At 39.8% G+C, this 22,065-nt stretch overlaps 1 protein-coding gene across 13 annotated transcripts in view; it reads right to left on the bottom strand.

Moving 5' to 3' along the window:
* The window catches only part of BABAM2 (BRISC and BRCA1 A complex member 2), a 449,505-nt gene that overhangs the window by 269,994 nt on the left and 157,446 nt on the right, over positions 1–22,065 (bottom strand). For all 13 annotated transcript variants that reach the window (XM_049096099.1, XM_049096100.1, XM_049096102.1 and 10 more), the window contains exon 5: positions 14,171–14,365. In XM_049096099.1, coding sequence (XP_048952056.1) covers positions 14,171–14,365 — 195 coding nt within the window. The remainder of the gene's footprint in view (positions 1–14,170; positions 14,366–22,065) is intronic.

Below are 22,065 nucleotides of genomic sequence, written 5' to 3'. Positions count from 1 at the left end.
GGAATTAAAAGCCAAAGGAAAAAAAATCACAAATTTCTTTACTGTGCTTTGTTACAAGTAACAAACAATGGTTCTTTAGATATAACAGACCCATGCAGGAAATGCCAGCAAGGCAGTAGATATATATATGTAATATAAAATGACACCTTATACTTTACCCATTGAGAAAACTTATAATGTACCTTTAATTTGATATATCTTATCAAAACAGTATATATGATCTTCATAGCTGTTTATATTGTGGCATTCATCAAAATTAGAATTCTAATCTTAAAACTAACTCTGCTCAAACAGATAGCAGGAGGGAGATCTTTGTGGTGATGGAATAATTCTATATCTCCATTGCAGTGGTAGTGACAGGAAATGATGCATGTGGTAAAATGGTATACACATACATTGTGCCAAGGTCAACTTCTTAGTTTCCATACTGTACTATCATGTAAAATGCAACCACTGGAGGAAATTGGGTGAAGGGTACACAAGAACTGTGTACTATTTTTCAACCTCTTGTGAGTCTAGAGTTATTTCTACATAAATAAATAACTATACCTTAAAAAAGAACTCTGACCATGCAGGCACATAAGAGTTGTTCATTCTAAACATATAACCTTGCATTCCAAAGTATCACCTGTTTTCTCCAGATTTAAAAAAAACAACAGTGCTTACTAAAAATCATAAAACCACCATAGGCAAAGAACACAATGTTCAAAACTAACATCTACTCATTCAAGGAGATGGGCAAAGCAAGAAGAGAAATGACTTCATAAAAGACAAAAGCAGAGAATAAAGGGTTTTTTGGTTTGCATAAAAATGTTTACTTTCAAGTGTGCACTTGCTAAAACCTTCTAGATGAAGTTTGAAGCAGGAGGAAGAAGAGTGTCTGTCTTGGAGGTGGTATGGAGGGAACAGTGAATTTCAAATTAGCAGGCTTGTCAGAAGGCTGACAGATCAGAACCCTCTTCCTCTTTTCCATGGCTATTAAAATTTTCCTTTTGCCAGCTGGCAGTAAAATGGAAGTGGCATCTTGGGTTTTTAAGAGCCTCACTTTTAGAGCAGAAATGGAAAGTTAAGAATGTTAATATATGCAGCAGACGGAAATATTCAGTGATGACAAAGGTAAAGACAAGCAGTCCTCATCCTCTCAAAAGAATACAGGACTTTATAATACAAAGGTATTGAATAATTGTGCATAGTCTTAGATTCATTACAGAGAGTATTTATCAAATCGACTAGTCGTATCAGGAGAACCAAAATAAATGGATTTACACTTAGGCAGGTAAGATGTATTGATCTCATGGTGTTTTATTTAGAGAGCATACTAATGTTTTCATTAATAAACATCAATTTATTTCATATAAAAAGTCTTCATGCTTCAATATTCCAATAAGAGATAACAGATGTGGAGCTCTGGGTGGCTCAGTTGGTTGAACATCCAACTCCTGATTTTGGCTAAGGTCATGATCTCAGGGTTGTGGGATTGCACCCTGCATCTGGCTCTACACTCAGCAGAGAGTCTGAGGATTCTTTCTCTCCTCCCTCTGCTCATCCTCCTCCCTTCTTCCATGCATACACAAGCACTCTCTAAATCAATCAATCTTTAAGAGAGAGAGAGAGAAATGTGATTTACTGATAAGTAAACCAGTCATACATGTGTGCTTATAATTCTTGTTCCCTATGGATGTCATGCTCATAAGTTATTCTCCAACCATTACCCACTGACCTCCACTACCCATCCTGCCATCTGTGTCCACTTGTCCTTACGGCGTTGGCCAGTTCCACTTCATCGGGGACAGCTTTCCATTGTCACTTCACTCCTCAGTGACCAGGTCTTCTAAATTCTTAAACGAGCTGTACTTCCACTTGAGACAACTGATCCGGCACTGCTATTTCATTTTTTACAAATTTATGTTGAGTCTTCTGAACTGGATTTTAACACCTTCAAGAACGAAAAGCGGAGACTTGTGTCCTGCCTTTCTTATCCGAAACTAGCAGAGTATACTTTCCGTGAATGCCCATCAGTCCTGCACTGATTTAGCCTTATCAAACTGCATCTATGGTTTCGCTGCAGCATTCCAGTACAGAAAAATATAAAAATCATTTTAAATGGATTTCTGTAGTCTTTCATAACAACTACCTTTACAAACTCCACATTATCAGAAAATTTTAAAAGCATGCTTTTCAATGTCCTAATAAAACAGTGATCAACAACAAAAAAACAGGGTCAAGGAAAAGCACTGTGACATTCCACAAGACACCTGATGGCTAATAAGAGTTATATCCAATCTTTTAGGTGTAGCTCTTCCATAGAGTCAACCAACCAAGAAAGGAACATACAGTCAGTAGAATACTAAGGGAGAATAATAGAATGTTTTATTGAAAATGAGATAATCTGGGACACCTGGGTGAGACACTCAGCGGTTGAGTGTCTGCCTTTGGCTCAGGGTGTGATCCCAGGGTCCTGGGATCAAGTCCCACATCAGGCTCCCCGCAAGGAGCCTGCTTCTCCCTCTGTCTATGTCTCTGCCTCTTTCTCTGTATCTCTCATAAATAAATAAAATCATTAAAAAGAGAGAGAGAGAGAGAGAGAGAGAATCTAACTCAACAACATCCACCTTCCTTAAAAGGGCAAAATAAACTACCATGACTGTTTCTTGATTACCCGACTGTTGTTTTGACTCCTGCATTCTTTTTTTCTTTCTTTTTTTATCTTTACTTTTTTATTTTATTATTTTTTAATAAATTTATTTTTTATTGGTGTTCAATTTACCAACATACAGAATAACACCCAGTGCTCATCCTGTCAAGTGCCCCCCTCAGTGCCCTTCACCCATTCACCCCACCCCCCACCCTCCTCCCCTTCCACCACCCCTAGTTCATTTCCCAGAGTTAGGAGTCTTTATGTTCTGTCTCCCTTTCTGATATTACCCACACATTTCTTCTCCCTTCCCTTATATTCCCTTTCACTATTATTTATATTCCCCAAATGAATGAGAACATAAAATGTTTGTCCTTCTCCGATTGACTTACTTCACTCAGCATAATACCCTCCAGTTCCATCCACATTGAAGCAAATGGTGGGTATTTGTCGTTTCTAATGGCTGAGGAATATTCCATTGTATACATAAACCACATCTTCTTTATCCATTCATCTTTCGATGGGCACCGAGGCTCCTTCCACAGTTTGGCTATTGTGGACATTGCTGCTATAAACATCGGGGTGAGGGGTCCCGGCGTTTCACTGCATCTGTATCTTTGGGGTAAATCCTCAACAGTGCAATTGCTGGGTCGTAGGGCAGGTCTATTTTTAACTCTTTGAGGAACCTCCACACAGTTTTCCAGAGTGGCTGCACCAGTTCACATTCCCACCAACAGTGCAAGAGGGTTCCCTTTTCTCCGCATCCTCTCCAACATTTGGGGTTTCCTGCCTTGCTAATTTTCCCCATTCTCACTGGTGCAAGGTGGTATCTCATTGTGGTTTTGATTTGTATTTCCCTGATGGCAAGTGATGCAGAGCATTCTCTCATGTATATGTTGGCCATGTCTATGTCTTCCTCTGTGAGATTTCTGTTCATGTCTTTTGCCCATTTCATGACTGGATTGTTTGTTTCTTTGGTGTTGAGTTTAAGAAGTTCTTTATAGATCTTGGAAACTAGCCCTTTAACTGATACGTCATTTGCAAATATCTTCTCCCATTCTGTAGGTTGTCTTTCAGTTTTGTTGACTGTATCCTTTGCTGTGCAAAAGCTTCTTATCTTGATGAAGTCCCAATAGTTCATTTTTGCTTTTGTTTCTTTTGCTTTCGTGGATGTATCTTGCAAGAAGTTACTGTGGCTGAGTTCAAAAAGGGTGTTGCCTGTGTTCTCCTCTAGGATTTTGATGGAATCTTGTCTCACATTTAGATCTTTCATCCATTTTGAGTTTATCTTTGTGTATGGTGAAAGAGAGTGGTCTGGTTTCATTCTTCTGCATGTGGATGTCCAATTGTCCCAGCACCATTTATTGAAGAGACTGTCTTTCTTCCAATGGATAGTCTTTCCTCCTTTATCGAATATTAGTTGACCATAAAGTTCAGGGTCCACTTCTGGGATCTCTATTCTGTTCCATTGATCTATGTGTCTGTTTTTGTGCCAGTACCACACTGTCTTGATGACCACAGCTTTGTAGTACAACCTGAAATCTGGCATTGTGATGCCCCCAGATATGGTTTTCTTTTTTAAAATTCCCCTGGCTATTCGGGGTCTTTTCTGATTCCACACAAATCTTAAAATAATTTGTTCTAACTCTCTGAAGAAAGTCCATGGTATTTTGATAGGGATTGCATTAAACGTGTAAATTGCCCTGGGTAACATTGACATTTTCACAATATTAATTATGCCACTCCATGAGCATGGAATATTTTTCCATCTCTTTGTGTCTTCCTTAATTTCTTTCAGATGTGTTCTATAGTTTTTAGGGTATAGATCCTTTACCTCTTTGGTTAGGTTTATTCCTAGGTTTAAGAATTGGGTGCAATTGTAAATGGGATTGACTCCTTAATTTCCTAGGTTTAAGAATTGGGTGCAATTGTAAATGGGATTGACTCCTTAATTTCTCTTTCTTCAGTCTCATTGTTAGTGTATAGAAATGCCACTGATTTCTGGGCATTGATTTTGTATCCTGCCATGCTACCAAATTGCTGTATGAGTTCTAGCAATCTTGGGGTGAAGGCTTTTGGGTTTTCTATGTAGAGTATCATGTCATCGGTGAAGAGGGAGAGTTTGACTTCTTCTTTGCCAATTTGAATGCCTTTAATGTCTTTTGGATGTCTGATTGCTGAGGCTAAGACTTCCAGTACTATGTTGAATAGCAGTGGTGGAGTGGACATCCCTGTCTTGTTCCTGATCTTAGGGGAAAAGCTCCCAGTGCTTCCCCATTGAGAATGCTATTTGCTGTGGGCTTTTCGTAGATGGCTTTTAAGATGTCGAGGAATGTTCCCTCTATCCCTACACTCTGAAGAGTTTTGATCAGGAATGGATGCTGTATTTTGTCAAATGCTTTCTCTGCATCTAATGAGAGGATCATATGGTTCTTAGTTTTTCTCTTGCTGATATGATGAATCACATTGATTGTTTTATGAGTGTTGAACCAGCCTTGTGTCCCGGGGATAAATCCTACTTGGTCATGGTGAATAATTTCTTAATGTACTGTTGGATCCTATTGGCTAGTATCTTGTTGAGAATTTTTGCATCCATGTTCATCAGGGATATTGGTCTATAATTCTTTTTGGTGGGGTCTTTGTCTGGTTTTGGAATTAAGGTGATGCTGGCCTCATAAAACGAATTTGGAAGTACTCCATCTCTTTCTATCTTTCCAAACAGCTTTAGGAGAATAGGTATGGTTTCTTCTTTAAACGTTTGATAAAATTCCCCTGGGAAGCCATCTGGCCCTGGACTCTTGTGTCTTGGGAGGTTTTTGATGACTGCTTCAATTTCCTCCCTGGTTATTGGCCTGTTCAGGTTTTCTATTTCTTCCTGTTCCAGTTTTGGTAGTTTGTGGCTTTCCAGGAATGCGTCCATTTCTTCTAGATTGCCTAATTTATTGGCGTATAGCTGTTCATAATATGTTTTTAAAATCGTTTGTATTTCCTTGGTGTTGGTAGTGATCTCTCCTTTCTCATTCATGATTTTATTAATTTGAGTCTTCTCTCTCTTCTTTTTAATAAGGCTGGCTAATGGTTTATCTATCTTATTAATTCTTTCAAAGAACCAACTCCTGGTTCTGTTGATCTGTTCCACAGTTCTTCTGGTCTCGATTTCGTTGAGTTCTGCTCGAATCTTTATTAACTCTCGTCTTCTGCTGGGTGTAGGATCTATTAGCTGTTTTTTCTCTAGCTCCTTTATGTGTAAGGTTAGCTTCTGTATTTGAGTTCTTTCCAGTTTTTGAATGGATGCTTGTATTGCGATGTATTTCCCCCTTAGGACTGCTTTTGCTGCATCCCAAAGATTTTGAATGGTTGTATCTTCATTCTCATTAGTTTCCATGAATCTTTTTAATTCTTCCTTAATTTCCTGGTTTACCCTTTCATCTTTTAGCAGGATGGTCCTTAACCTCCACGTGTTTGAGGTCCTTCCAAGCTTCTTGTTGTGATTTAGTTCTAATTTCAAGGCATTATGGTCTGAGAATATGCAGGGGACGATCCCAATCTTTTGGTATCGCTTCAGACCCGATTTGTGACCCAGTATGTGGTCTATTCTGGAGAAAGTTCCATGTGCACTCGAGAAGAATGTGTATTCAGTTGAGTTTGGATGTAAAGTTCTGTAGATATCTGTGAAATCCATCTGGTCCAGTGTATCATTTAAACCTCTCGATTCTTTAGAGATGTTGTGCTTAGAAGACCTATCGAGTATAGAAAGAGCTAGATTGAAGTCACCAAGTATAAGTGTATTATTATCTAAGTATTTCTTCACTTTGGTTATTAATTGATATATTTGGCAGTTCCCACATTTGGGGCATATATATTGAGGATTGTTAAGTCCTCTTGTTGGATAGATCCTTTAAGTATGATATAGTGTCCCTCTTCATCTCTTACTACAGTCTTCGGGGTAAATTTTAGTTTATCTGATATAAGGATGGCTACCGCTGGTTTCTTTTGAGGACCATTTGAATGGTAAATGGTTCTCCAACCTTTTATTTTCAGGCTGTAGGTGTTCTTCTGTCTAAAATGAGTCTCTTGTAGACAGCAAATAGATGGGTCCTGCTTTTTTATCCAGTCTGAAACTCTGCGCCTTTTGATGGGGTCATTAAGCCCATTCACGTTCAGAGTTACTATTGACAGATATGAGTTTAGTGTCATCATGATTATCTATTCAGTCCTTGTTTTTGTGGATTGTTCCACTGAACTTCTTCTTAAAGGGGAATTTTAAGAGTCTCCCTTAAAATTTCTTGCAGAGCTCGTTTGGAGGTCACATATTCTTTCAGTTCCTGCCTGTCTTGGAAGCTCTTTATCTCTCCTTCCATTTTGAATGAGAGCCTTGCTGGATAAAGTATTCTTGGTTGCATGTTCTTCTCATTTAGGACCCTGAATATATCCTGCTAGCCCTTTCTGGCCTGCCAGGTCTCTGTGGAGAGGTCTGTTGTTATCCTAATACTCCTCCCCATAAAAGTCAGGGATTTCTTGTCTCTTGCTGCTTTAAGGATCTTCTCTTTATCTTTGGAATTTGCAAGCTTCACTATTAAATGTAGAGGTGTTGAATGGTTTTTATTGATTTTAGGGGGGGATCTATTTCCTGGATCTGAATGCCTGTTTCCCTTCCCAGATTAGGAAAGTTTTCAGCTAGGATTTGTTCAAATACATATTCTGGCCCTCTGTCCCTTTCGGCACCCTCGGGAACCCCAATTAAACGTAGGTTTTTCTTCCTCAGGCCGTCGTTTATTTCCCTTAATCTATCTTCATGGTCTTTTAATTATTTGTCTCTTTTTTCCTCAGTTTCCCTCTTTGCCATCAACTTGTCTTCTATGTCACTCACTCGTTCTTCCACCTCGTTAGCCCTCGTCGTTAGGACTTCTAGTTTGGATTGCATCTCATTCAATTGAGTTTTAATTTCTGCCTGATTGGATCTAAATTCTGCAGTCATGAAGTCTCTTGAGTCCTTTATGGTTTTTTCTAGAGCCACCAGTAGCTGTATAATAGTGCTTCTGAATTGGCTTTCTGACATTGAATTGTAATCCAGATTTTGTAACTCTGTGGGAGAGAAGACTGTTTCTGATTCTTTCTTTTGAGGTGAGGTTTTCCTTCTAGTCATTTTGCTCAGTGCAGAGTGGCCAAAAGCAAGTTGTATTGGGAAAAGGAGAAAAAGAGAGGAGAGAAAGAAGGAAAGAAAAGAGAAAGAAAAAAAAAGGAAGAAAAGAAAGAAAAAGAGAAAGAAAAAGAAAGAAAGGAAAAATAAGGGGGGGAAGGAAACAAATCAAAAAGCAAAACAAAACAAAACAAAACAACAACAACAACAACAACAAAAAGAACCACGGGGGAGTATCTTCTGATTCTGTGTACTTTAAGTCCCTTGACTTCCCCTGGAACTTGTCCGTCTAGCTGGTCTTCTGGGGGAGGGGCCTGTTGTGCTGAATTTCAGGTGTTAGCAGTTGGGGGAGCTGCTGTGCCCCTGCCTGGTGCAGGGCTCAGTGGGGGTTGTTTACCCCGTGAGGCCCCAGGAGGAACAACCGCAGTGGCGGGGCCAGCTCTGGAGCCCTGGAGTCAGCTCCCACAGTAGCTCCAGAGCTCTCGGTCTGCAGGCCCTGGAGGCTCCGGGGCGGGGCCGCTCATCTGCTCAGCTCTGGGCAGGAGCGTCCTTGCTGTCCTGTGCCCTCCCGGCCTCTGCCTGTCCCTGGGGGAGGCCGGATCCTGGGCTGTGTCCCGGCGCCCTGTGCCCCCGGTCCTGCGCTGTCAGATTCGCGCTCCCGGCTGCCAGCCCCCTCCGCAGGGAGCCTCTTCCTCTGCCCAAGCCCTTCCGAGCTGCTCCCGGGCCGAGCTGCTCCCGGGCCGTGCAGCCCCCTCTCCGTGGAGCCGCCGCCCGAGCCCCTCCGAGCTGCTCCGGGTCCCGCCGTGCGCGCTGCAGCCCTTTAGGGAGCTCGGCGCACTCTCCCTGGGGCGCAGGTGTCTGTTACTGTCCCAGGGAGCCCGAGGGCATCCCCGCCCTCCTGGGGTCCTGCTCCAACTCCCTGCGAGCGCCTTTTCGCCCGGGAAGATTGGTGAAGCTCCTACTTCTCCGGGACGGGGCTCTCCGGTCCTGGGGACACTCGCCCCGGCCTCAGCCCGGCTCCTCGCGGGGCCCCTCCCCCCTTGGAGGCCTTTTGTTTCTTTATTTCTTTTTCCCCGTCTTCCTACCTGATAGAAGCGCGAACTCTTCTCACTCTAGCATTCCAGGTGTTCTCTCTAAATCTCAGGGTGAATTCGTAGATTTTCAGGATAATTTGAAGGTTATCTAGGTAATTTGGTGGAGACAGGTGATTTGGAGACCCTATTCTTCCGCCGTCTTGCCCCTCCTCCTACTTTTTTATTTTAAATTAGCCAACATATAGTACATACTTAGTTTCAGATGCAGTGTTCAGGAATTTATCAGTTACAGTTACATATAACACCCAATGCTCATTACATCACATGCCCTCCTTAATGCCCATCATCCAGTTACCTCCATTTTAACTTAAATGTTTGCAGATCATCCACTTAAAACCTGAGTGTAATTTCTTTTAAAAATCTCCAACACATTTTTACTTTCTACAGTCTTCTAGGATCTTTCTGCTGCTCCACAGTTTCACAAGATATCTCTGAGAGCATATCTGCCAATTTCTTAAGGACCTTGAAACAGTCTCCCCCAGAGTCTCCAAGTGGAACACAGCCTTGCTGACACCTTGATTTTAGCCCAAGGAGATCCACTTCAGACTTATGACATCCAGAACTATAACAATATTAAGTCTGTATAGTTTTATGCCACTAAGTTTGTGGTAATCTTTTATAGCAGCAAAAGGAAACTCATACAGTCTCAGAATCAAAAAATCTTGGCTCAAAATCAAGTTCCTTTCTTTCTGCCAGGGTCCTGTGTTTATTGTCCAGATTCTTGGTCTAGTTTTGGAATCTATTAGCAGATTGCTCTTTAATGCATTCCTGAACCAGTCTGCCAAGTTTGAATGTGTTTCATCCCTTAAGACACCTTTATATTCTGTCCCTTGACCAGTGACCAACCCGTACACCTCTTTATTTCTGCAATCTCCGCTCCCACTTCTACTAGGCCCTTGCTAGGCCCGCTCTGCTATAAGCTTAACCTCTACCTGTCCACCTTGCCTTGTTATGGGATTCTCAGTTACTTTCCCTGAACTCATACTCACAGCCCTAGTGTTTACAAATTATTCAACAGTAAATCAAAATAAACTGAGGTAAGTACAGCAGTAGGTTTTTTAAGTGAAGAATAAAGAATCAACATTAAGTACGAAGTTTTCAAAACACTATAAACTATCTAGATGCTTTAAATGAATTTGAACTTCAACTTCCAGATGGATTACAAATATTAGCTGAGCCAATAAATATAAGGTTGACCCTTGAACAACACAGGTTTGAACTGCACGGGTCCATTAATATGGAGATTTTTTTCAATAAATATAGTACAGGACCAAAATGTATTTTCTCTTTCTTAAAATTTTCTCAGTAACATTTTATTTTCTCTAATTTACTTTATTATAAGAAAACAGTATGTAATATATATAACATACAAAATATGTGTTAATCGAGTGCTTATGTTAGCAGTGAGGCTTCTGGTCAAACAACAGGCTATTAGTAGTTAAGTTCTGGGGAAGTCCAAAGCTATACATGGATTTTGACTGCATGGGTGGGGGCGGGGATGGTGTACCTAACCCTGTGTTGTTCAAGGGTCAACTGTAATTTTTAAATGTTTTAGATCAGAAATGGTGCCAAAAAATTGGATATACTTAAATTCAGCCTTAATATTCAAAGGATAAATTGGGTGGGAAGGAAAATCCTAAAAACTAAAGACCAATTAGTTTGACAGTGATTCCCATTTTCAAATGAGTCAATCAGCACTACAGACAACACAGGTTCACCAAGAAGTCATGCCAAATTAACCTAACATCTGTTTTTGAGAGGAGAATAAGATGACTATTTAATAAGAAAAATGCTAGGACGAGAGGATAAACTAAGTTCAGTAAAGTTTTCCTTACCAACCATGTGAACAGATTCAAGCTGCAAAATCATCAATAGTTTAAAACCAAACTCTGCACACTGTTGGTGGAAACTGAAAATGGTGCAGCCATTATAGAAAAGAGTAAAGAGGTTTTTCAAAAATTAAAAATAGCACTGGCAATATGATCCAGCAATCCCACTCTTAGGGATATAATCAAAAGAATTCAAAGCAGGATCTTGCAGATGTATTAGCACATCCTTATACAGTGCAGCATTATTCACAGTAGCCAAGAGGTGGAAGCAACTCAAATGTCCATCAGTGAGTAAATGGATAAAACAAAACATGTATATCTTCACAGTGGAATACTATGCAATCTTAAAAAGGAATGAAATTTATCATATACTACAACCTGCATGAACCCTCAAAGGCATTACTAAATGAAATAAGCCAATCTCAAAAGGACAAATGCTGCATGATTCCTCTTATCTGAAGAATCTAAAAGACTCAAAATGATAGAAACAGAAAGTAGAAAGGTAGTTGGCAAAGGCTAGAAGGAAGGGGAACGGTACTTACTGGGCAGTTTCAAATTTGTAATATGAAAAAGTTCTAGAGATCAATTGCACAACAATGTGAAAATACTCAACACTACTGAACTGTACACTTAGAAATGGTGAAGGTGGTAAATTTAATGTGCCCTTTACCACAATAAACAAAATAGTTAAAAAAAAAAAAAAAAAACTTGAGCTGACCAAGACAATCTGTAACAACAAATTTTAGACCTACTAATTCAAAGGCATCGATCTTGTATAAGACCTTGGGAAACATGTCCTTTAAAAAAAGGCTGAAAAATAAAATAAGAAAAGGTATATTTAACTTAAGAAAGACTAAGTGACACCTAAAAGAATTAACATGGAGAAGGGAACCTAAATAAGTTATTCTAGGTTAACTAGACTCAGGCTTATTCACTTATTCATTCAACAATGTTCATAGAATGTAAATAATGTGGCAGGCGGTGTTCTAGGCACTTCTGATACAACAGTGTGCAGAACAGAGATCCCTGCCTTGTGAAATTTTATATTCCAGTGGGGAGAGACACACAAATAAAAAAACATAATAAATAAGTGTGGTAGGTTGCTTCTATGTGGCTCCCAATGGTCCCTGGTCTTCACATTCTCATGTAATTCCTCCCAAGTGTGAACTGGACTTAACAAACAGAACACAGCAAACCTGATGAGATGTCACTTCCAAGATTAGATCATAAAGACTGTTACATCTTGTCTTACTCACAAGCTCTCTCTCCTGTTTGTTTGCTCTGGTGAAGCCAGCTGCCATCCTATAAGCTGCTCTGTGGAGAGGCCCTGTGAAGAGGCAAGGAGCTGAGGGCAACCCCAGCCAGCAGGCAGAAATAAGCTAAGACCCTCAATCCAAAGGCTCACAAGAAACTAAATGGTACCAACAACCACATGAATGAACTCAGAATGGATCCATCTCCAGTTGAGCCTTGAGGTGACTGCAGCCCTGGTCAGTACCTTGAGTTCAGCTTATGAGAGACCCAGAAACAGAAGGTCTATACAGATTCCTGACAAAAACCATGGTAATAAACGTTGTTGTTTTAAGGCACTAAATTCTGGAATGGCTATTTTATGCAGCACTACATATTAATATAACATGATAATTATATGGTATGTTTAAAAAAATGCAAAACAATGTAGAGCAGAATAAAGGTGGGGGTGTATGAGATATGATGTTAAAAAGAAGTGTTATGCAGGGGGCCTGGGTGGCTCAGTCCATTAAGCATCTGCCTTTGGCTCAGGTCATGATCTCAGGGTCCTGGGATCAGGCCCTAAGCCAGACTCCCTGCTCAGTGGGGAGTCTGCTTCTCCCTCTCTGTCTGCTCCCTACCACCCCACTGCTCATGATCTCTCTCAAATAAAAAAATAAAATATTTTACAAAGTGGGGGTATTATAAGGACTTGCACATGAATGTTTGTAGTAGCATTATTCATAATAATCAAAAAGTGGAAACAACCCAAATGTCCATCAATAGGTAAATGGATAAACACAATATGGTATGTCCATACAATGGAATTACTCAGCTACAAAAAGAAAACACAGTGATATATACTACGACATGGAGGAACCTCAAAAATATTATGCTAAGTGAAAAAGCCAGCCACAAAAGACCACATATTATATGATACCACTGTATGAAGAAAATCTATACAGAGAGAAAGTAGTTCAGAAACTACTAAACTACTTTCTCTTGGGGTAGGGATAGGAAAAGGGTTAACCATAAACGGGCATGAGGGATCTTATCAGGGTGATGGAACCATTCTCAAACTGGATTTTAGGGGTGGTTGTTCACCTTGGCAAATATGTTAAAAATCACTGAATCGGACACTTAAAATAGGTGAACTTATGGTATGTAAACTATATCTCAAAAGAGTTGTTCAAAAAAGCTGGGGGTGTTGAGGCACCCAGATGGCTCAGCAGGTTAAGTGACTGACTCTTGATCTCAGCTCAGGTCTTGATCTCAGTGTCATGAGTTCAAGCCCCACGCTGGGAGCCCAGCATGGAATCTACTTAAAAAAAAAAAAAAAAATGGAGGTGTTAACACAGGCATCACAGAGAATTTAACACATGAGTAAAAACTAAAAAGGAAGGGTATCAGCCATGAGGATATCTAGGAGAAATATGCCTGAGAAGACAAAGCTACACAAAGACACTAGGGCTGGAGCACTCCTGTGTGTCTGCAGCACAGCAAGGGTGCTAATATGGTGTGCAGCTGAAAATTTTTAGACAGGGAAGTAAGAAATGAAGTGAGAGAAGCAATGATGGGTGGAGGATGGTGGTGATGGGAAGCATGTAGAGCATTTATACCTCACTGGAGGGATTTTGACTTTACCATGTAAGAAAAATAGAAAATATTTAAGTTCTGGGCAGAGGAGAGCTTTGATCCGACTTGCATTTTGTTGTTGTTGTTGTTGTTTTTGTTTTTGTTTTTTTTGTTTTTTGTTTTTCCGACTTGCATTTTTAAAAGATCCTACGAAGTCAAGAAATTATAAAAAGAGATTATAAAATGCTCCATACAAGCTTGCTATCTCCAGTTACTAACCTCTCTTATCTGACTGCAATCTAGAGACGTTCTACATTAAAAGGGACATTTGTTGGTGTCTCAAGTATATGGCCTGTGTGACCTGCATCAGAACCTCCAAAGGACCCTTTTATACAGGCAGGTCCTCAGGTGTCATCCTTGACTCATGAACATCTGAAGCTGAGGATATGAGGCTCCAAGTTTGACAAACTTCCCCAGGTATAATTTTGAGGAATACCATGAACCAGATGAACATTCAAGTCCCTTCAAATTCTAAATTATAGAAAGTACACAGGCAACCAAAGCCATATCTAAGGAAATGGCTGGGGTTTACTATAAATGAACATCTCAATTGATTACTTTATTACAGATGAAGTTCCTTTTTTCCCCCATTCTCAAAAAACCTTACCCAGTTGTTTTTCTTCCCAGCATAAATTTCCATGTTCTCGCCATACTGTGGCTCTTCCAGTAATGTCTGGTATTCAAACATGAGACGAGAGCTCTCACGGAGGCGGCTGCACTGGTATTGGTGATATTGCTGCACAAGTTCCTTCACCACAAGTAACAGACATTCAGGATTCGAAGGATTCCAGGAGGCAAGGTTCTGTAGAAGGCATAAGTAAAAGACCAATTAAAAAGGAATTCTGATACAAATCCAGTATCACATGAGCACATCAACACAGAGGAAAAGAGTTACGAAAATCTAAAAGAAACAGATTTAATTAGCAATAAAACTCAGAACTGAAGTTAGAAGGGTCTTTTGAGCTTCCTGAATTCTCCTGCCTTCTAAAAATCCTTGCAAAAAATCAAGGAGGAATTCCATCATGAGGCAGAAACAGTAAAGTGTAAAGCAGCGTAGTACTAAAGCAAGAAATCTAGATATCTTAGAAGACCATCATTTTTAGCCCTAGAAGAATTAATTTCCTTCTTATTCTCTTATAATATTATTTCTTCTCAATCTGCACATAAATCCAGCGTTCTACGCTAGCATCATTCAACCCAGATCCACAGACCATCTGCATCTATAATACCAGATATAAATAAATGCTCTGTAAACACCAGAGCACCACAGAAATGTAAGCACACTGGTGATGGTTTACACTGGAAATGCTAGAAATGGAGTAGAGAAGAGGGAAAAATAAATTAGAAAATGCAAGGTTCAGAGAAGGAAGGAAATGGCCATGGTAGCTTACGAGCAGGAGAAGAGCTGAGGTTAGAATAAGATCCGGTAAATAGTCATTTTTAAGCTCACATTCGTTCATTCAACGATAGGTATCAAATGTCTATTATTAAGCATCAGCCACAGTTCTAGGCAGTAAAGAAAACAAGCCAAGCCCTTGCTCTCCAGGAGTTTACACTTTAGTGGGCCAAAATAAACAACAAACAATGAAATAAATCAGATGGTCATAAATGCTACTGAGGACTATACAGCATGCATCCCAGAAGCCTAGGGAAGGGAGGATTCAGGGAGAAAGAGGTGATCAGCTGTAAGAAATGGTGTTGAGGGATCCCTGGGTGGCGCAGGGGTTTGGCGCCTGCCTTTGGCCCAGGGCGCGATCCTGGAAACCCGGGATCGAATCCCACATCGGGCTTCCGGTGCACGGAGCCTGCTTCTCCCTCTGCCTGTGTCTCTGCCTCTCTCTCTTTCTCTCTCTGTGACTATCATAAATAAACAAACATTTAAAAAAATTTAAAAAAAAAAAAAAAAGAAATGGTGTTGACAAGGTGAGTTAAGGAAGCCTGAGAGCTGACCTCTGGGCCCACTGACATGCCCATCAAAAGCATCCTCAACAGGTGCTCTTCGGTAAAGTGAAATATAACTGTCAAGCATTTAAGAAAGAATGGGTAGAAAGCGCACATAGTTAGGACAATTTGAACTGGTAATTAGTGTGGAGTGTGGGGTCAAGGGAAAGTTTTGCTCAGATGTCTGTACCTGCTGGAATGTCCATGTAGAGAAAGAGGGGAAATAAGGTAGGGGTGGGAGACAGAAGAGTAGGAGGAAAGAAAGCAAATGGGTAGATAAGGATGGGATCTCCAAGAGGGCTGGCCTTAGCAATGAGCACAGAGAACCCATCCACAGGAACAGGAGGAAAAGCCAAATAAATGAGTGTAAGTGCCAACAGACTGTTCCGTGTAGTGACAGGAGCTTGTGGCAGTTCTCTCCCTGGAGCTTCTTTTTTCTCATTGAAACAGGAAGGAAGGTCATCAAATGGGAAGAAGGAAAGGATACCGGAAGTTTGAAAAGAAAAGTGTGAAAGAGTCATTTAGAAGAGTCATTTGGTAGACTAAATGGACTGGAGAAATGTAGGAGGAATTCCAGAGAGCGCTAAAAGCTCCACTGAGGTTAGAGGTATGGTTTATAAGTGAGGCTTATTAGCATAAATGTCTTTCCTGGGTGTAAATGTGGAGTGGATCGAGAGGAATTCGTATTTAACAAAGCCTGAGACTTTGCCAGAAAAGCACAACAGAGAGGCCAAAGATCTTAGAGGGCTTGCAAAAGAATGAATATAGTTATGGACCATGGGCGTTAAGCCAGGAAAAAGCCAAGCAAGTTTCTAAGGGGGGTGAGAATTAGTGAAAGGGTGGCAGGACCAATGGTCCTGGGTTTGGCAGGAGTTAGGTATTCTTAAAACAGAGAAAATACAGAAATTGAAACTAGGGCTGTTGCAAGCTCAAGGGTAGTGAATAGAATAAGAACCTGGTGGGCTGATGCTCTTTAGGGCAAGTTTTGCTCCTCCAATTAGGTCAATCAGTAGGTGTCTGGCAGTAACACTGGCAGTTAATCCCACACTAGTGCTACGGGTTGAATGAAAAGACTAATGCATTTGATTAATACTAACAGAAGAGGGATCCCTGGGTGGCACAGCGGTTTGGCGCCTGCCTTTGGCCCAGGGCACGATCCTGGAGACCCGGGATCGAATCCCACGTCGGACTCCCCGTGCATGGAGCCTGCTTCTCCCTCTGCCTGTGTCTCTGCCTCTCTCTCTCTGTGTGACTATCATAAATAAAAAAAAATTTTTAAAAAATACTAACAGAAGAATCAGTAGAAGGGAGGAATTGCTGGAGAAGAAATGCTAAAAAGAATGAACTGGAAAGACAGGAGCTGTGGTCCGAGAACAGGATGGTTACAATCAAGAACAGAGGTGGTCTGTAACTGGGACTGGCAAGGTGTAGAGTACCACCAAAAGGGTGCCTGCCTCGGAATAATCATTTATATGAATATTCAATCATGTATTTAGAGAATTTTAGGGAGAAGGGAATGACAGTCTCCTTGGCAGCAGCATTGAAGAGCAAGAAGAACACCTCCAGGCACAGTGGTAGAAAGAGGGTGAGAGAAAAATAGGCCCCAATTGATTGGAGAACATGGAGGGGAAGACAGAATCTCCAGGCAGAGGGTCAGACTCTAGAGCAGTGGTTACCAATCTGTGAAATGAAATCACCTAGGGAGCTTCAAAAATACTAATACTTGGGCCCTACTCTGAGGTCCACTTTGAGGTCTTGTGTATTTGGTATTTATTTTAATTAAGGCTCCCCAGGTGACCTGAATGCACAGCAAAGATTGAGAACCACTGACTTGAAGGAAAAAGGATTACAGAAAAGGTGGCAAGTATCTTGGACTCTACTGATAACAGACCATGTTAATACCCCAAAACACCCAATCTCTAGAAAGCTAGAAATTTAGCATCAATAAAGGAGAACACATGTCACACTACCAGTGTTCAACAGGTGATAATTATATAGCTTGTCAAGTGCTATATAAATCCTAAGAACCTTTCGTATATTCAAGTTAATCCATATCACAACCTTACCAGGTCTACTACTACAGCACTTTATAGATGAGGCAAATAGTTCAATATCTTGTTCAGAGCTTTTATTTTTATTTTTTTAATAAATTTATTTTTTATTGGTGTTCAATTTGCCAACATATAGAATATCACCCAGTGCTGTTCAGAGCTTTTAAACAATCAAGTTGAGTTTCAAACTTAAGCAATTTGGCTCTAAGTCACTGCTTAAGCACTACACCAGAGGTTCTTACACATTTTGGTCTTGGAAACTTCTTACACTCTTTAAAAGTACTGAGAACACCAACAAGCTTCTGTGTGGATGAATTATAAGGGTTAAACTCACTATATTAAAAATGAAAATCAAGAAATTTTAAAAATATTTATTAATTCATTTTAAAATAACCAACCTATTACATGTTAACATAGAAACATTTGTAATGGAATCACTAGGATTTCCAAAAGAAATAGAGCATGGCATTGTTTTACATTCTTGCAAATATTTTTAATGTCTGGCTTAATAAAAGAGCTAAGGGGATCCCTGGGTGGCGCAGCGGTTTAGCGCCTGCCTTTGGCCCAGGGCGCGATCCTGGAGTCCTGGGATCGAATCCCACGTCGGGCTTCCGGTGTATGGAGCCTGCTTCTCCCTCTGCCTGTGTCTCTGCCTCTCTCTCTCTCTCTGTGACTATCATAAATAAATAAAAAAATTTATAAAAAAAAATAAAAATAAAAGAGCTAAATTCTCATATCTGCTTTTACATTCAATGTTGCAATATGTTGTTTTGGCTGAAGGACATGAAAAAAATCCAGCCTCACTCAAATATGTACTTTAAAAAGAAAGGAGTATTTTAATAGCCTTGTCAAATAATTCTAGATATATTCTTCTTGAATACTATACCAAAACTCAACAAGTGGAAGTTTCTTAAGGATTAGTTACAATATGGAATCTGAAACTATATTAATAAACATTTCATACTCTTACATTAAATTCATTCATCTATCCTGCATTTTAAATGTATCTTCTACTTAATGTATGATTTTGTACCATCATGCATTTGGTCATTTAGAAAATACTGATTCACAGAGTTATGCAGATCTTCCAAATGTTGACATGTTTATTTAGTACTACATAATCACATTCATTAATATCATAACTTATCTCACCAGAAAAGTCTTCTATCAAAAGAAAACAAACAAAAGGTTAAAAAATGCATCCTTTAAAAGGAGAGCAATTACTCTGGTCTACTAAGTAGGTTGATTTACAAGCACCAAATAACAATAGGGAAATCAGCGATCATCATTAAACATTAATAGGAAAAATATACAATCTTTCATTTCTTTTCTTTTTTCTTTTTTTTTTTTTTAGGGTTTTATTTATTTATTCATGAGTGAGAGAGAGAGAGAGGCAGAGACACAGGCAGACGGAAAAGCAGGCTCCATGCAGGCAGCCCCATGCGGTACTCAATCCCAGGACTCCAGGACCACACCCCAGGCCAAAGGCAGGCGCTAAACCACTGAGCCACCCAGGGATCCCCTAATCTTCCATTTCTTAGTCAAGTAGTCAAGTCCCTGTTCTAGGACGAAAAGAAAACAGTGTAGTTGCCTCAACTTGTACTTTTTAAATTCTATCATTTTTCGTAAGCTGTTTGGCAAGTTCCAGACTATATCCCACAATAAATATATATATAAAAGGATATAAGTTGGCAAACATCTCTTAACAATTTGAATTCATTTCAAGTAATTCAACCTAATTGTTAAATGCATAGAAATATGCCAATAAATCCCTTCCCATTAAAATACAATCTCCCAGTACATGGAAATATATTTGATCTTTTTGGCCATTCAGCACACACTTCACTGAGAAATAACTTAGCCAAAAAGCATCCCCATGAGGGCAGGTACAGATAGGCTCAACAAGATAAAAATCCCCCCACTATTGCTACATGACCACTTTCACTTTTGTAATTTGTGGTTTGAACCACTTTGTTTAGAAGGGAAGAACACAGGGGTGCCTGGTTAGCTCAATGGATTAAGTGTCTGCCCTCCACTTCAGTCATGATCTCAGCGTCTGGGGATTGAGCACCGTATCAGGCTCAGCTTGCTTCTGCCTCTCCCTCTGCCCCTTTCTCCTCCACTTGTGTGGATGCTCTCTCTCTCAAGTAAATAAGTCTTTAAAAAAAAAAAAAAGTAAGGGCGGGGAGAATATAGAAGACAATTACAAGATTGTGATCACTTCTAAGAGTAGGACATTTGAAAAAGGGTCTAACAAGGCAGATGTTGGAGCTTTCCACTCTCTTGAGCAGAGACAGAGAAAATGTCCAAAGTTACTTCAGGGAAGTTTGCAGGCCAGAGTGGGGGCAGGGGTGGGGAGGTGGTTGTAGCTCAAGGCGTAGATTAAGAGTGAGTCCTCAGAGAAGAGATAAAAATAAGTATTTCCTTCTATATTACTAATATGTGTGTGTGTATGTATATTGTTCTATACATACTAAGTTCTATTCTACTTATTTTTGGTCATGCATGAAAGAAGAAATCTGAAATGAGGATGGCCACAAGGAGTAAGCACAGGACACATATTATCAAAGAGAATAGAAAAGAGATTTCAAAAATGAGGAATGAAAAACACATTAGAAGAAAGTGATAAAGCCCAATAAAAGTAAATAAACAAAAGTAAAAGAATTAACTACTACCATGAAATTTTACTCTCCTTAAACATTGATAAAGCAGTTCAGGGAGGTGTCATGTCAGTTAACTAGGAAGGTTGAAGAACTCTGTTGATATTCAAGTGTGTGGATAAGTGACAGTGTAGAATACAAATCTGCAAACCTTCTCTTCAGTTCACCGAAATAATCAGTTTCTAACCTTACAATTGGCACCTGCCTCTCTACAGCCACGATGTATCTCACACCTAGTGCTAATTCTGGGTTCTCTACTTTGGCTCCTCTGCTGAGGCCACCTAACTTGATGGAAGCTCCTGCTCCTGGGACCCTCAACCTTCATCAACACACTCATCAGACCTGTATACTCCCAAATCAGTGGCCACACAACCTTGAACATGCCCAACCAATCCACAGTTCCTTGTCAGTTTCCTTATGTGAGAAACATAATGAGGAATACCGTTTTTAGAGGCCTAGATCACCTCCAATTCACATCTCACTTACTGATAATATGGTTTCTGAGCCATACCAGGGCAAATGTCGACACACACAAGGACATCAATCATGAAAGAAGTTGGGAAACAATGTATTTTTATGCACAGATGCGTTTTGGTCTAGGGGCTTAGGAAGGGATGGGGATAATCAAAGTTAAGATCATGGGATCCCTGGGTGGCTCAGCGGTTTAGAGCCTGCCGTCGGCCCAGGGCATGATCCTGGAGTCCAGGATCCAGTCCCACATTGTACTCCCTGCATGGAGCCTGCTTCTCTCTCTGCCTCTCTCTCTCTCTCTCTCTCTCTGTGTCTCTTGTGAATAAAATCTTAAGAAAAATAAGTTAAGATCATAATATATATGCAGTTTTATATCTGTCCTCATTTATATTTTGCCAGTATCTAATAGTATTTTTTATGCTATTGCCCAGTATTTATACACATACTAGATGCATTATTCTTTTGAGTGACCATTACAGACTTTCAACTATTTCTTATTATTAGGCATTTAGGTTATTTATAGCTTCATGATATTTTAAATGACTGTACATTTTTTGTCTATGATGCTTTTTCCCTCCCTTATTTTTGTTTTTTTTTTCTTAGATTCTCAGAAATAGGACTTATATAAAAAAAAAGACATAGGACTTATAGTGGGTTTTGAGACTGAACATTTTTGTGATTCTTGAAAAATATATATATAACCTGCTTGTATCAATTTTCACCCTCATCTGTCAAAGTATCCATTAAACTACATCCTTACCAGCACTAGTTATTTGCTTAAAAAGTGAGGACCTGGCCAAATCATGAGTCCCATGACAGCAAGAGACAATTTATGAGGCTAAGGCTCCACCTTGGAGTAAAAGTCAGGCTACTGAGTTCAAATTAACACCTGATTCCAGAGGCCAGTGGAACCATGGGAGCCAGAGTATGTAACTTAAAAGAATAGGGGAGAAGGTTCAGAGTGAGCAAAGCTAGAGGTGATCTAGTAATACCCAAAAAGGGTCAGACATTGGTGCCTTACGCAGTCCCAGTGCTACTCTTTCTGGGAGATAAGAGCAGTCTTCTTGGGGAATGGGGGGGATCTAATATAAGTTGTGAGGGAGACTTATTTTGTTCTTGATGCTCTCTTATGCTATTGGAAAAATGCTGTTTCTTTTACCATGTATATATTATTTCTTCAGTGAAAGAGGCTTTTGAAAAAGAAAAAATCAAATAAATTACATTTCCTTGATTATTAATAAGGTTGCATACTTTTCACATATTGTTAATCTGCTTCAATTTCTATTTTATCTGAATGTCAGATAGTGTGAAATTTTGTATGAAGTATAATTCCATTTGTTAATGAAAAAAAAATTATAAGATTTATTTTTGTTAAAGAA

The sequence above is a fragment of the Canis lupus genome, chromosome 17 (assembly GCF_003254725.2).
Source record: "Canis lupus dingo isolate Sandy chromosome 17, ASM325472v2, whole genome shotgun sequence".
NCBI lineage: Eukaryota > Metazoa > Chordata > Mammalia > Carnivora > Canidae > Canis > Canis lupus.
Note: the sequence above shows the minus strand (reverse complement) of the source record. Positions and strands in the feature narration are given on the sequence as shown.